General features: G+C 46.3%; 1 protein-coding gene across 1 annotated transcript; it reads left to right on the top strand.

Moving 5' to 3' along the window:
- The first annotated feature begins 2,694 nt into the window (after nt 1–2,694).
- LOC108798277 (C-type lectin domain family 10 member A-like) lies at nt 2,695–14,336 on the top strand. Its single transcript, XM_018570009.1, has 3 exons — nt 2,695–2,812; nt 10,638–10,789; nt 14,204–14,336. Exons 1-3 carry the CDS (start codon nt 2,695–2,697, stop codon nt 14,312–14,314), a joined length of 381 nt encoding a protein of 126 aa, XP_018425511.1. The 3' UTR covers nt 14,315–14,336.
- The last annotated feature ends 657 nt before the right edge of the window (nt 14,337–14,993 follow it).

Below are 14,993 nucleotides of genomic sequence, written 5' to 3'. Positions count from 1 at the left end.
TTCAACACGGCAGGTTTACCATTATAATGAACAATGAGTTGTAGAGGGAATCCCCAATGGTGCTGAATGTCCATAGAGTGGAGGACCTCCAATAGCAGAGTCAAAGTGCCTGGAGAGATCAGGAAGTAACAAAACTTTGGAATTGCTAGATTCAATTTTGTCTTGTTTGCACAATATCTTTGATTGTAAAGAAGTGAACACGACAGATCACATCGGTTGGATAAGCAGAGAGGCTGAGTGGTTTTGAAAGCGCTGCGTCTCAGCTGGAGTGCGGCCGTGGGCAAAGAGCAACCGCACGTTGTCTGCTCTTCTGTTCTCCCATCCTCGATGCTGAAGTGATGCGCCCTGAGGGTGATGAAGAAGACCTATTGAAGCTGGAGCTAGTGAGAGCAACCTCCTATGCTCAAACATACAGGAGAGCGGGTTCAGGTGTTCAGGATACATGAAAAAGTGCAAAATAGGAGGACAGATATTCTGAAGTAGAGTGACCTCTAATAAGATGCCGACCAACAGAGAACAGCCAGATAAATCTGTGACCATATGAGGACAGTCAGTGTATTTTCCTGATCACTAATCTGGCTTCTGTCCTTTTGCAAGCAGACAAAAATACCTGAGTCTGTGGGCAAGGAGTCCTCCTCACAGTGTCCAGACGGCAGCCTCTACCCACCTCCTCTGTGACACTCTTCAGCAAGATCCTCTTCTATAGATCTTCTCTTCAGTTCCCTTCAGATATCCACTTCAGCTCTGACATGGTGACGTGGGCCCTCAGCACACGGCTCATGCCAAAGTCAGGCCCACAGGGCGGCCTTCACACCATGCATTCTCCAAGGGGGGAAGAGAGCTCTGGAAAGCTGCTCCCAAACATTTATTATCTCCAAACCTTCCCACACTTCTCCAACAGCAGACAGGAGCGATCATTCTACCAGGATTAGGGAAGACCTGCAGAGCCCTGAAACATGGATAACAGCTCAGGCTGGCTACATCCGAGCAACCAACATACTAAATTTCAACTAAGGACACAACTACATAGGACGGGGGCCCTACAATGTCAATGTAAATGTTGTTATTAATCTTTTTAAACCTGCAGCTTTTATTTAAAAAAATATCCCTGGTAGGCCCAAGCTCCCAAACTGGGGGGGAAGGGGTACACTGGGCAAAGCGGACCTTTTTACCTCTTGAAATGTTGGAGGACATGTTCTGTATGTATAGTGGAGGTCACCCACCATTCTTATTATTACAGGTTCTCTTTCCGATGACATTCAGAACATTCTGGGAACTGTGAAGAAACTGGAGGAATACATCCAGAAAGCAAACAGTAAGATGATCTCATTCCACTGACTGGAACACTTACCCATCAAACCACCATTTACCACAATGGTCACATGACTAAATGCCTGGGAGCAGAGATCAGTCCAGTTGATTCTTCTCTTTAGCAGAAACAATGTAACCCCCAAAGGGGTGGGCGGGGTAGTGGGCGTGTCTTGGATATCTATGTGTAGAGTACAATATAACAATAAACCTGATGACACTATCTGATATTGGTTTCCGTCTCTCACAGATTCTGACCTGATGAGTAAAGTCACCGAGATCGAGTCCTCAGTGAAGAATATTTCCATTGATAAGGCCACGGGTAATTGTATACTGCTCAATGTATATTAGCGGGGCCATGATAACCATTTTCTAACCTTCTAACCACCTTCTGGACCTCCAGTCCATATCTATGGACCCACAAACAGTGGTTTCTGAAACATGATTGGCAGTTCCATTTGCTGCTTCTGCCTGCCACTGTACTGTACATTGGGCAGATGGGATCCAGGGTGCGAGTCCTGTCCCCGAGGTACAGCTGGAAGAAGACCCAGAAGATAGATTCACATTCTCGGCAAACAACCCGGCATGAAAAGAGGGCAAAAAAATGAAATAAAAAGGGGACCAGCAAAGTGACATAGAGAGGAACTATAGAGGTGCCCAATATTCCGGGGAAAAGCTCTTATATCAGAACTTTGGTGGCCTCTGATAATCAAACAACCATCTGTTGTAGAACAGAGAATGTAGAATGCCCCGTGAAGCAGGTGAGGAGACTGACAGCAAATAAAGAAATATAGAATAGATCATTGCCATTACTTCCTTCTCTCCGGTCTAATGTGTTATTATACGCAGGAGGACAGCTCAGGTCACAAGGGTACAGAGCCAATGAGGGCTTAGTACATAAGTACCAGAAACAGCGTCATCCAGTACCGGTGCCCAGTCACCCCTCTACAGCTTATGTCAGCTTCATCCTCTTCATCCTCTCTCCGATCTGACCTGTATATTAACCCCTCACCTCCCTTATCCTGCACATCTGTACCTTAACCCTTTCACCTCCTCCCTCTGTGTATGACCTGCTCTTTTACCGGCTAATTTGTACAACTTTCACCCAGCCAACACTGGACGAGTGCCATTCACATGGTACTCCCATCACTAGGGCCACGCTCCTCAGCTCTATCCAATGATGAACATGCAATGAGAGCAGCTTTCATCCACCGTATGGCTGGGAGGAAGTTATATAAAACAACCCCATGTATCTAGTGACCATTACCAAGCTCCATGTTGTAACCCCCTCAATACCGGCATGGGGTTCAGTGCTGTGTGACCAAGTCACGGTCAGTCAAATGATCACAGCAATGAATAACGGCCCGGGCAGGAAGGGAGTGTAACATGTTGGTCCTCAGGTGGTTAACATATATTTTGTGTATTTCAGCTTCTCTTTCCAGTGACATTCAGAGGATTCTGGGAGTTTTGGGGAGCCTGGCAGAAGAGGTGCAGAAACTGAACAGTAAGTTTATCCTATTCCAGCCAATGGCACCTGATCTGTCATTCCTGAACCCCGAGTACTGGGTGTTCATTCCACTATGAGGTGCGGTGTTTGCACCAAAGTTTATTTAGGTAGATTCCAGTAGAATTCTACTTCTACAGAAGTGAGTACACCCCTGACATACCTCTGTGCACCCCTCAAATTTGTGTAAATATTGGATGATATCGTGTCATGTGACGACACAGAAGAAATGACACTTGGCTACAATGTAACGTAGTGAGTGTACAGCTTGTATATCAGAGTACATTTTCTGTCCCCTCAAAATAACTCAACACACAGCCATTAATGTCTAAACCGCTGGCATCAGATGGTGTCACCCGTGTGTGGTAGCAACCAGGTGAGGAGTACAAAGACAAGTGTGTCTTGCCTACAGTCAGGCATGGTGGTGCTAGTGTCATGGTCTGGGGCTGCATGAGTGATGCCGGCACTGGGGAGCTACAGTTCATAGAGGGAACCATGAATGGCAACATGTGACATACTGAAGCAGAGCATGATCCCCTCCCCCCGGATACTGGGCCACAGGGCAGTATTCCAACATGATAAGGACTCCAAACACACCTCCAAGACCACCACTGCGTTGCTAAAGCATGTCTCCAGACCTAATCCTATTGACTATCTGTGGGGCATCCTCAAACGGAAGGTGGAGGAGCGCAAGGTCTCTAACATCCACCAGCTGCGTGATGTCGTCATGGGGGAGGGGAAGAGGACTCCAGTGGCAACCTGTGAAGCTCTGGTGAACTTCATGCTCAAGAGGGTTAAGGCCGTGCTGGAAAATAATGGCGGCCACACAAAATATTGACACTTTGGGTACAATTTGGACATTGTCACTTAGGGGTGTACTCACTTTTGTTGCCAGCGGTTTAGACATTAATGGCTGTGTGTTGGGGACAGCAAATGTACACTGATATACAAGCTGTACACTCACTGCTTTACATTGTAGCAACGTGTCATTTCTTCTGTGTCATCACATGACCTGATATCATCCAATATTTACAAAGATGTGAGGGGTGTACTCACTTCTGGGAGATACTGTATGTATATTATAGTATACAGTATAGTTAGAGAGTGAGGAGAGATAACCAGAAGAGAGAGAGAATGAAGAGAGAAAGGAGAGTCAGCCAGGAGAGAGAGCGAGAAGAGACAGCCTTTAGAGAGAATGAGGAGAGAAAGCCAGGAGAGAGAGAAAGGAGAGGGAGAGGAGGGACAGCCAGGAGAGAGGGAGAGGGTGCCGGGGATGTAAGGGGAAGGGCTGCCGGCGATGTAATGGGAAAAGGTGCCGGGGATGTAAGGGGAAGGGGTGCCGGGGATGTAAGGGGAAGGGGTGCTGGGGATGTAAAGGGAAAGAGGTGCTGGGGATGTAAGGGAAAGGGGTGCCGGGGATGTAAGGGGAAGGGGTGTGGTGGCGGGAATGTAAGGGGAAGAGGTGCCAGGGATGTAAGGGGAAGGGGTGCCGGGGATGAAAGGGGAAGAGGTGCCGGGATGTAAGGGGAAGAGGTGCCGGGGATGCAGTGCAGTTCCAGAAAGAATTTTCTGCAAAATTTCTACATTTAACCCTTTCTCTGCGAGAGCCATTTTTGCATTTTTTTGCACACATGTTAAAATGCTCGTTTTGGGTCTGAAAATTTATTATATCCCCCCAAATTTTTCTGAAATGCTCTACCTGCACCTGGTGTTCATATGACCCAAGTCTAAAGCCTCTCTGTCCTCATCCTGATGTTCATCTCTTCCCATTATGATCTACAGATGGAGAGAACTAAACATGGAAACACGATTTCACGCATACACATTCTGGTGTTCTTTTTTTTTGGCAGTGAGCTGGCAATCATTGGGTAACCCACTATGATATAATAACAATGTAACTTAACCAGTGATTTCCCGGGACTGCCCACCTTTCTATTCACAGATGTCTATGAGTCTGACCTTCAGCAGAGTTACTGAGTCTGTATGTGTACACAATGTATGGAATGTATGTGCAGTATTTCTCTACCGATGACTGGGGATGAGACTCGGATTTGGGTCTAACATGGGTTCTCTGATATGGTTTTCTGGTTCCTTTCCAGATAAAGGTATGAGAGAGGAGATGTCACTTCTCAGGAATAATGGTGAGTGTATAGAATTCTGGATTGGTAATGAGCTACTTCTGTAAGGGTATTGGAAGGATATCCGGGATACATCATTCTGTGGAGGAGGAGGAGGGTAGGGGAAGTAGACACAACTCAATATTTGTAACATTTGATCAGATGTAACCTCATAATGCTTTGTTAACAGACAAGACACTGAAATTGATTTAGATACAACTTTCCAAAAACGTAATTGCAAAATGAAACAGTAGAATATACTATAATATAATTTGGCAGCATGACTGGCACAGGCTAGACTACAGAACATCAGACAGAGTCTCACAAGTAACAGCGGGTAAATGAACTCATAGGAACCACAAAGAAAGGTTGTAGTGAATCAGCCAAACAAACCAGGTACAACCCCCCAGAGGAGCCGAGGCCAAATCCTGGCAAACATTCAGATGGAAAATTCATGGACAAATAACAAGCAGGACGGATACTTATACTCGGCATCGAGGAGGAGGACAATGTTCCTAGTTCAGGTTAGAGAATCCTGAGTGGAGGTCAAGCTGTCTCCTTTCTTTCCTCAATGTAGTAACCAAGCAAAGCGGGAGGTGAAACCCCGAGACTGTAGGACTTAAGAGGCGGCCAGGAACCAACACTTGAGGGAGTTTTAGTTGTCTCAGGAACATTGAAGTCCTTCAACACGGCAGGTTTACCATTACAATGAACAATGAGTTGGAGAGGGAATCCCCAATGGTGCTGAATGTCCTTAGAGTGGAGGACCTCCAATAGCAGAGTCAAAGTGCCTGGAAAGGTCAGGAAGTAACAAAACTTTGGAATTGTTAAATTCAATTTTGTCTTGTTTACACAATATCTTTGATTTGAAAGAAGTGAACATGACAGATCACATCGGTTGGATAAGCAGAGAGGCTGAGTGATGTGGAAAGCGCTGCGTCTCAGCTGGAGTGCGGCCGTGGGCAAAGAAGTAGTCAATTTCCCACAACATGTTACTGCACGTTGTCTGCTCTTCTGTTCACCCATCCTCGATGCTGAAGTGATGCGCCCTGAGGGTGATGAAGAAGACCTATTGAAGCTGGAGCTAGTGAGAGCAACCTCCTATGCTCAAACATACAGGAGAGCGGGTTCAGGTGTTCAGGATACATGAAAAAGTGCAAAATAGGAGGACAGATATTCTGAAGTAGAGTGACCTCTAATAAGATGCCGACCAACAGAGAACAGCCAGATAAATCTGTGACCATATGAGGACAGTCAGTGTATTTTCCTGATCACTAATCTGGCTTCTGTCCTTTTGCAAGCAGACAAAAATACCTGAGTCTGTGGGCAAGGAGTCCTCCTCACAGTGTCCAGACGGCAGCCTCTACCCACCTCCTCTGTGACACTCTTCAGCAAGATCCTCTTCTATAGATCTTCTCTTCAGTTCCCTTCAGATATCCACTTCAGCTCTGACATGGTGACGTGGGCCCTCAGCACACGGCTCATGCCAAAGTCAGGCCCACAGGGCGGCCTTCACACCATGCATTCTCCAAGGGGGAAGAGAGCTTTGGAAAGCTGCTCCCAAACATTTATTGCCTCCAAGCCTTCCCACACGTCTCCAACAGCAGACAGGAGCGATCATTCTACCAGGCTTAGGGAAGACCTGCAGAGCCCTGAAACATTGATAACAGCTCAGGCTGACTACATCCGAGCAACCAACATACTAAATTTCAACTAAGGACACAACTACATGGGACGGGGGCCCTACAATGTCAATGTAAATGGTGTTATCAAATTTTTTAGACCTGCAGCTTTTATTTAAAAAAATATCCCTGGTAGGCCCAAGCTCCCAAACTGGGGGGGAAGGGGTACACTGGGCAAAGCGGACCTTTTTACCTCTTGAAATGTTGGAGGACATGTTCTGTATGTATAGTGGAGGTCACCCACCATTCTTATTATTACAGGTTCTCTTTCCGATGACATTCAGAACATTCTGGGAACTGTGAAGAAACTGGAGGAATACATCCAGAAAGCAAACAGTAAGATGATCTCATTCCACTGACTGGAACACTTACCCATCAAACCACCATTTACCACAATGGTCACATGACTAAATGCCTGGGAGCAGAGATCAGTCCAGTTGATTCTTCTCTTTAGCAGAAACAATGTAACCCCCAAAGGGGTGGGCGGGGTAGTGGGCGTGTCTTGGATATCTATGTGTAGAGTACAATATAACAATAAACCTGATGACACTATCTGATATTGGTTTCCGTCTCTCACAGATTCTGACCTGATGAGTAAAGTCACCGAGATCGAGTCCTCAGTGAAGAATATTTCCATTGATAAGGCCACGGGTAATTGTATACTGCTCAATGTATATTAGAGGGGCCTTGATAACTATTATGTAAACCTTCTAACTACCTTCTGGACCTCCAGTCCATGTCTATGGGCCCACAAACAGTGGTTTCTAAAACATGATTGACAGTTCTGGTTGGTGTTTGAATATATTGGGAATGCCATGGATAGCGGGATATTACATCACATAGCTTCCTAGGCTGGATTCATCTGTTTCCAGTTCCATTTGCTGCTTCTGCCTGCCACTGTACTGTACATTGGGCAGATGGGATCCAGGGTGTGAGTCTGGTTAACATATATTTCCTTATATATAAAGGAAAGGTTTATCCTTTTCCAGCCAATGGCACCTGAACTGTCATTCCTGAACCCCGAGTGCTGGGTGTTCTTTCCACTATGAGGTGCGGTGTCTGCACTACAGGCTATAGAGGTCGGTCCCGGTATAATTCTACTTCTACATAATTCCAAAGAAAGATGATATGTAGAGCAGGGATCCCAACCTGAAAGAAGCAATTTCAGGGAGGTGTCCCTCTCTTTTCAGGGAGGTGCCCTCTCCCCCCATCCACAGAGGGGGAGTTAGGGGGGGCTGGGAGAGAGCACCCCCCTGAAACGATGGCAGGTAGCACAGGAAGCAATAGCTTCTTTGCTATCTGCAGGGTTTTTTTTTCTGATTTTTTTTTTTAGTATTCTGACAGTCGCAGTCGTCAGAATAATAATAATTTTTAAAAAAGGCATACGAATCCATAGCTAGATGCCTATTGGCTATTGCACTTTGCAATAGCCAATAGCAAACTAGCTATTGCACCCGCCCTCTGCTTTCAATCACCAGAAGAGGACCTGATAGAAAAATTCAGGTCCCCCTCTGCTGATTGACAGCAGCAGTGGGCGGGTGCATTACCTAGTTTGCTATTGGCTATTGCAAAGTGCAATAGCCAATAGGAATCTAGCTATGGATTCGTATGCCTTTCTTTTTTCTTTTCTGACTGACGACGGGCCGCGGAAAAAAAACGATCGCAGGGAAAGGTTGATCCTTTCCGGGAGGAAGTGTTTCTCTCCCGGGCGGCAGGGGGCCGCTATCTAATTGCGGGAGACTCCCGGAGCGTCCGGGAGAGTTGGGATGTCTGTGTACAGTATCTCCCATTAGTGTGTACACTCGTGACATACCTCTGGGTACACCCCTCACATTTGTGTAAATATTGGATGATATCGTGTCATGTGACGACACAGAAGAAATGACTGTTGGCTACAATGTAAAGTAGTGAGTGTACAGCTCGTATATCAGTGTACATTTTCTGTCCCCAACACACAGCCATTAATGTCTAAACCGCTGGCAACAAAAGTGAGTACACCCCTAAGTGACAATGTCCAAATTGGGCCCAATTAGCCATTTTCCCTTCCCGATGTCATGTGACTCGTTAGTGTTACAAGGTCTCAGGTGTGTTACATTTGGTGTTCTCGCTCTCACTCTCTCATACTGGTCACTGGAAGTACAACACGGCGCCTCATGGCAAAGAACTCTCTGAGGATCTGAAACATAAAGATGGCCGAGGCTATAAGAAGATTGCCGAGACCCTGACACTGAGCTGCAGCACGGAGGCCAAGACCATACAGCGGTGTAACAGGACAGGTTCCCCTCAGAACAGGCCTCGCCATGGTGCACGCGCTCAGTGTCATATCCAGAGGTTGTCTTTGGGAAATAGAGGTATGAGTGCTGCCAGCATTGCTGCAGAGGTTGTAGCGGGGGGGAGGGGGGGGTCAGCCTGTCAGTGCTCAGACCATACGCCGCACACTGCATCACATTGGTCTGCATGGCTGTCATCGCAGAAGGAAGCCTCCTCTAAAGATGATGCACAAGAAAGCCCGCAAACAGTTTGCTGAAGACACGCAGACTAAGGACACGGATTACTGGAACCGCGTCCTCTGGTCTGATGATACCAAGATAAACGCATTTGGTTCAGATGGTGTCACGCGTGTGTGGCGGCAACCAGGTGAGGAGCACAAAGACAAGTGTGTCTTGCCTACAGTCACGCATGGTGGTGGGAGTGTCATGGTCTGGGGCTGCATGAGTGCTGCCGGCACTGGGGAGTTTTTGGTTGCTGGGCCTCCAGTGCGTCCCTGCACCTTATTAGGAGGAGTTGGCTACCTCCAGGTACACCTGCATGTAATTTATCAACTTCATTAATATGCTCACACTTGGAGACTCGGATACATAGAGTTAGGACCACACTTTGCAGAGGTGCCTTGGCGCGGCAGTGTGGCTTCTACATATTTTTGGCCAAAAGTTTGTGCAACTAAAACCTCTGATTTTAACGCATACTGTTGACAGGGCTACTTGTTTGGATGCAGGCTGGCTGGCAGGTTGAGGCTGGGGAATTTTTGTGTTTTGTATTGGAGCTACAGAGGGAACCATGAATGCCAACATGTACTGTGACATACTGAAGCAGAGCATGATCCCCTGCCCCCGGAGACTTGGCCGCAGGGCAGTATTCCAACATGATAACCCCCCCAAACACACCTCCAAGACCACCACTGTCTTGCTAAAGAAGCTGAGGGTAAAGGTGATGGACTGGCCAAGCATGTCTCCAGACCTAAACCCTATGGAGCATCTGTGGGGCATCCTCAAACGGGAAGGTGGAGGAGCGCAAGGTCTCTAACATCCACCAGCTCCGTGATGTCGTCATGAGGGAGTGGAAGAGGACTCCAGTGGCAACCTGTGAAGCTCTGGTGAACTCCATGCCCAAGAGGGTTAAGGCCGTGCTGGAAAAAAATGGCGGCCACACAAAATACAGTATTGACACTTTGGGCCCAATTGGGACATTGTCACCTAGGGGGTGTACTCACTTTTGTTGCCAGCGGTTTAGACATTAATGGCTGTGTGTTGGGGACAGCAAATGTACACTGATATACAAGCTGTACACTCACTACTTTACATTGTAGCAACGTGTCATTTCTTCTGTGTCGTCAGGAGAGAGAGTGACGCTCCAAGCTGATACACAAATCAGATACATTGTTATTCAGAGTTCGGGGACTGGGAGGGAGTTTTAGTTTAGTGTCACTTTCATGGAAGCTTTGCACTTGCTAGAAACATTGAGTAGTCAATCTCCTAGCCCAGCCCCCTCCTCCCTCACACATCATAATCCTCTCCTCTTCTGGGAGTGTCTACATACTGTCTTTGCTGGCCCAGCTCCTTCACCCCACCCCTCACCTCCTTTTATGTCATTGCTGAAGGTGAATACTCTTGAATGTCACCTAAGTGACAACTTGGAGTGTGCTGGGGCTGCCGATGTCATATCCAAGATGGCGGCACCCAGCAGCAGTGTTGCTATAACCAAAACATATTAGCGTGACCCTCATAATCCTCTTTCTTGCTCCCTCAGGCTCTGCTGATCCAATATGCAGTACGGGATGGACTCAGTATGGACTCAGCTGTTACTACTTGTCTTCAGACTCAAAACCATGGAATGCCTCCAAGAAAGAGTGTGAGGACAGGAAGGCCCACCTGGTGGTCATCAATGGCGAGGGGGAGATGGTGAGGATGGTGATCAGATGGTCACTTCACACTGTGACAGTTACACTATTAGATGCCACTGCTGGCACCAGAATGTGAGGATTCGGCTCTCAGCTTCACCCTGCACAGAGATTTCTCATCACCGGGGCAGAGTCACTGAACATCTAACCCTCATACACACACATGGTAGCCAGAGTATGTGTTATCAGAAACATCCGCCATTCAAAGCAGCATCTGATGTTGCAATTCTGACCTTTAAAAAAGGGCTGCAGCACATGCTGCCACGCCTAGACAGGAATGTAACAGAGTTTGCACTAAGGTAGCTTCTTAACAGAAGCAAAAGTTCTTCATGTCTAATAAGTGCACTCAGAGTTTTAGCCTAATTTTTTTTTTTAATATTGCTTTAGTGAATAGAATAAAGAACAGACATAAGCAACAGTATAAATAAAAGGGGTTTAGCAAAGTTCGCCTGGTCTTTGGTTCTGTCCAATCTGCTATATTAGAGCCACTGGCCCTCATAAATGACTCTTTGTATTCCTTCGTAGTTTTGATGGTGAAATGAGGAACCAGAGATGCCGGGAAAGCCATTCTTTACTGTCCCCTCACCTTGCTTTGCCTGACCTGTACACTCTGGCCAGGAGAACATTTCTGGCCAATTATGGGTCTTCAAATATGTGCCCGCCTCCTCTCTATAAAAGTCAGCTCCGCCAGCGTCCTTCTGTCATTGTGTTTTGGCGCTAGTGAGGAACAGCTGACAGCTTTGTGGGGTAAAGACAGTTTGTGCTCCTTGTACAGTGCTTATACAGTGCTATATGAATTGCTTCATAAGTCCACTGCTGCATTAAGGTGCCCATACACTGTACGATTCTCGGCAGGTTGGTGGCCTGCTTGTTCGACAACTGACGGACGGGCCGGCGTGCGCACGTGCACACTGCCCGTTTGCAGTCATCGGAAGCCCGCCCCTCATTGCAGTCATCGGAAACCCGCCCCTCAGGGGGCGGGCTTGCGATGATCGCAAGTACGATCTGCCTGTCCAAGATGGGCAGATCATACAAGCTTTTAATTAGCTTACAACCATCGGCGGACAAAAGTCTTGCGATGGTTGTAAGGTGTATGGCCACCTTTACAGTCTAGTGAATTGCAGTGTGGTGGGCTGCAGAGAGTGGAGTGTACCTCCCCCCGTAGTCTCTGTACTGTCATTGTTGTGCATTACATTGTGTGCCACCCATTGCATCCATAGACCCAACGGTCCTTTTTTTTGTTGTTTCTGTCAGCAACAAGTTCTGTTGCTCATTAGAAGCTGCTGCTGGCCCTTTGTTGGGGTATTTTGTTTTCTTGGTTTTACACTTTTTTTGTAATGATGTTTTCCATAAGATTTTTCATGAGATTTTGGAGGTGTCATAGGGCTGAGGAAAGGCCCCTTCCCTCTGTTTATTATACTCATTATATTAGGGTTGCACAGATACTTTTCGAGTACCAGTGCCGATACTCGGCATTTTCATGAGAACTACCGGGGTTGCAGCGGTTGCAGCTGGGACCGGGCTCTGGCGCTCCACCACTGTCCTGAAATCATTTGTCTGTATTGTTTTAGAAAAACTGTCACATGACAATAAACAAAAATGTATCAGTACTCGTACTTGTAAGTACTCGGCAAGTACCAGTACTCGTACTCGAAAAACTGGTATCTGTGCATCGCTTTATTTATATTTATAAAAACAACATCGTACATTAAAACAGAGATGTACAAATCCCGGGAGCTCCGTGTGCTCCCTACACATGACAGCCGCCTCCTAACTTCTGAGCTTTTCTCTAGTCTAGTCTTGGAGCTCAAAAGTATCGGTACATGTACTCGTACTTGTACCGAGTACTGTACTTGGTATCTGTGCAACCCTACATTATATAACAAGCAGATTTTTATGAGTCGGCAGAATTTGCTTTGGGGAATATATTTTTCCAGTCTGATGGTGACAGCTTTATTGTGGAGATGGAAGTTGTTGCTAGCTGGCGTAAAACGGTTCCTAGTGAGTGTGTTTCCCATCGCGTCACGGTAAAGCTGAAGATGTAGAAATATTAAGGTCCGGGGATCCATCACACATGTGAACGAAAGTCCAAAGTTGTTGTTGCAGTGCTGTACGAATGTTTTCTCATAATTGTAAGTAATTGTGTCCTCATGTAAATCTCGTACTGTTGAGTATGAATTGTACTTGTTTAGGGTCCGGGAGTTGTGTCAAATGGTAATTAGGAGCAGTGAGACCAATATGATGTGGAATCCATGTAAATAGAGAACAAACATCCAGTGATCACCATGTGATGGAGGATTCCCATTTGTGGTTTTTGCATTTTCCCCCACAGCTGATTGGAATCTTGGATGTAGGAGAGTAGATTGATCACTATCAGTTGTGGGAAGATGTCTGTGTATTGTGAGAGTGTGTGGGGTGAGGCTATTCATGATAGCAATTATCGGCCTGCATTTACAAGTGTTGGGCAGGTGGCAGAAATATAGCATATCATACCAGGAAAGCCCATTCCTTTTTGTTTATAACCCCTTCTGAGAGCACCTGATCATCTAATAGTTTAGATTCTGTTTTGTATTCGGGTCTTTATAGAGTAATAAATAGGCGGTTTTGTCTGATAGTAATTGCGGGGACTCCATTATGCAATCCATTCTATCTGGGGTTTTTGGCTTCCAATAAAAAAAACGATACCATTTCGGTAGTCTCTGATGTCCCATGTCTAGTTTGCATCCACAAAAGAAAAAGAACAAGTTAAATATGGACCTCAAAGGCTACCAACAAGGTCTAGTTTTCAACTGGGAGACAATACTCACAATTCCCCAGGTTTTCAGGGAGATAGTAGCACTCATGAGTAATAATCCCTCCCAAAGACCCCGGTGATTTCGGGCCACCTAGTGACACTTGGAGTCATATCCTGCAATGACTCAGCCTGCATTGTCGGCTGACATGAAAGACACGCTTATGTCCCTCAGATCATCCCTACAATGGGTCAGGTCTTCTATGCCTAGAGTTCTAGCCAGGCCACTGGCATGTAGGGGGTCAGCAATGAGAACCTACATATTTCTATTAATAATATCGTCTTTGATCTGATGTTGGATTGCCACGGACTGTGAAAAGATTTCCTCTCTCCTCCTTATTTTATTCTTGATCTTTCTGTCTGTTTTCTCCTGCTGATCCCCGGGGATGTCACCAACCTGGAGATGGGTCATAACATGTCTGTGTCTTGGTGGGGGGTAAATTTACATTTGTGTTGGGGAGTGAAGTGTTGTTACCAGTGCGGGTTTCCTACTGATGCCCCAGTTTCTTATCCAATCCATAAATATACTGAGAGCTCCATAGTGCGGCGTGTGTACAGAAAGTTGTACATTGAAAATCCGCCATATTCATCTCCTAATCAGTTCTATATTTTGTCTTTCTGAAGAATTTTCTGCGCGGGTTTACAAAAGTCGATTACTTGTGGATCGGCCTAACGGATGCGGATGGAACCTGGAGATGGGTGGACGGAACATCTTATGACAAGACTCCAAAGTAAGACACTGAGACCTCGAATATCAAAATCCTTCTCACATATCCCCAAATGGTCTAATGAGGCCGCACGCCGACGGATCCTCGCTCTGAAGGACATTGTTGTGGCTTTGGTCACTTCTCCAGGTCTATGGACTTGATGTCCTCCCTCTCCACATCTCTATCACATGGGGGCGAGATACTGTATACTCGGGTCCAGGAAAGAGAATTGGGAGAGCTGATAATATTGTTTAATGTTTTATTTTTGGGGTGGACAGGAAGTGACACTAGATTTCTATCAGGATAAACAGGGATTGTCTTGTGCTCAAACAGAAAACTAATGCAGCCACCTCATCCAAAGACTGACAAGCAGCAATACATGTTTTTTATCCGGAGTGACCTGTTCCAGAGGACGTATTTGCTAACAAAGTAACATTCAGTGTTTCAGTTTAGTGATCGGTGAAGACCTCGGAGGTCCCGGTTCTGCTCAGCGTCTTCTTCTAATAGGTATTGTCTCTCCTTCAGGTTCTGGGCTTACAATCAGCCTGATAATTGGAAGGGTCATGGTCTCGGAGGAGGAGAAGACTGCGCACAGTTAAAGAATAGAGACAAGTGGAATGACGATCATTGTTCCCAGAGCTACAAGTACATCTGTGAGAAGAAAATATTCTGATATGAACATCGGAGGACACCTCATATCTCCATCT

The sequence above is a fragment of the Nanorana parkeri genome, unplaced genomic scaffold, assembly GCF_000935625.1.
Source record: "Nanorana parkeri isolate BGI_ZX_2015 unplaced genomic scaffold, ASM93562v1 scaffold1441, whole genome shotgun sequence".
In the NCBI taxonomy this organism is placed as follows: Eukaryota; Metazoa; Chordata; class Amphibia; order Anura; family Dicroglossidae; genus Nanorana; species Nanorana parkeri.
The sequence above is the reverse complement of the archived record's forward strand: the minus strand, read 5'-3'. Positions and strand labels throughout refer to the sequence as shown.

What these genes read in the sequence shown, in the direction of transcription:
- LOC108798277 (XM_018570009.1), top strand. Translation starts at nt 2,695, where the DNA reads ATGTTGGTCCTCAGGTGGTTAACATATATTTTGTGTATTTCAGCTTCT. An exon ending in AGAGGTGCAGAAACTGAACA is followed by an intron (nt 2,813 to 10,637) that starts GTAAGTTTATCC and finishes TTGCTCCCTCAG; the next exon opens with GCTCTGCTGATCCAATATGC. An exon ending in TCAATGGCGAGGGGGAGATG is followed by an intron (nt 10,790 to 14,203) that starts GTGAGGATGGTG and finishes GTCTTTCTGAAG; the next exon opens with AATTTTCTGCGCGGGTTTAC.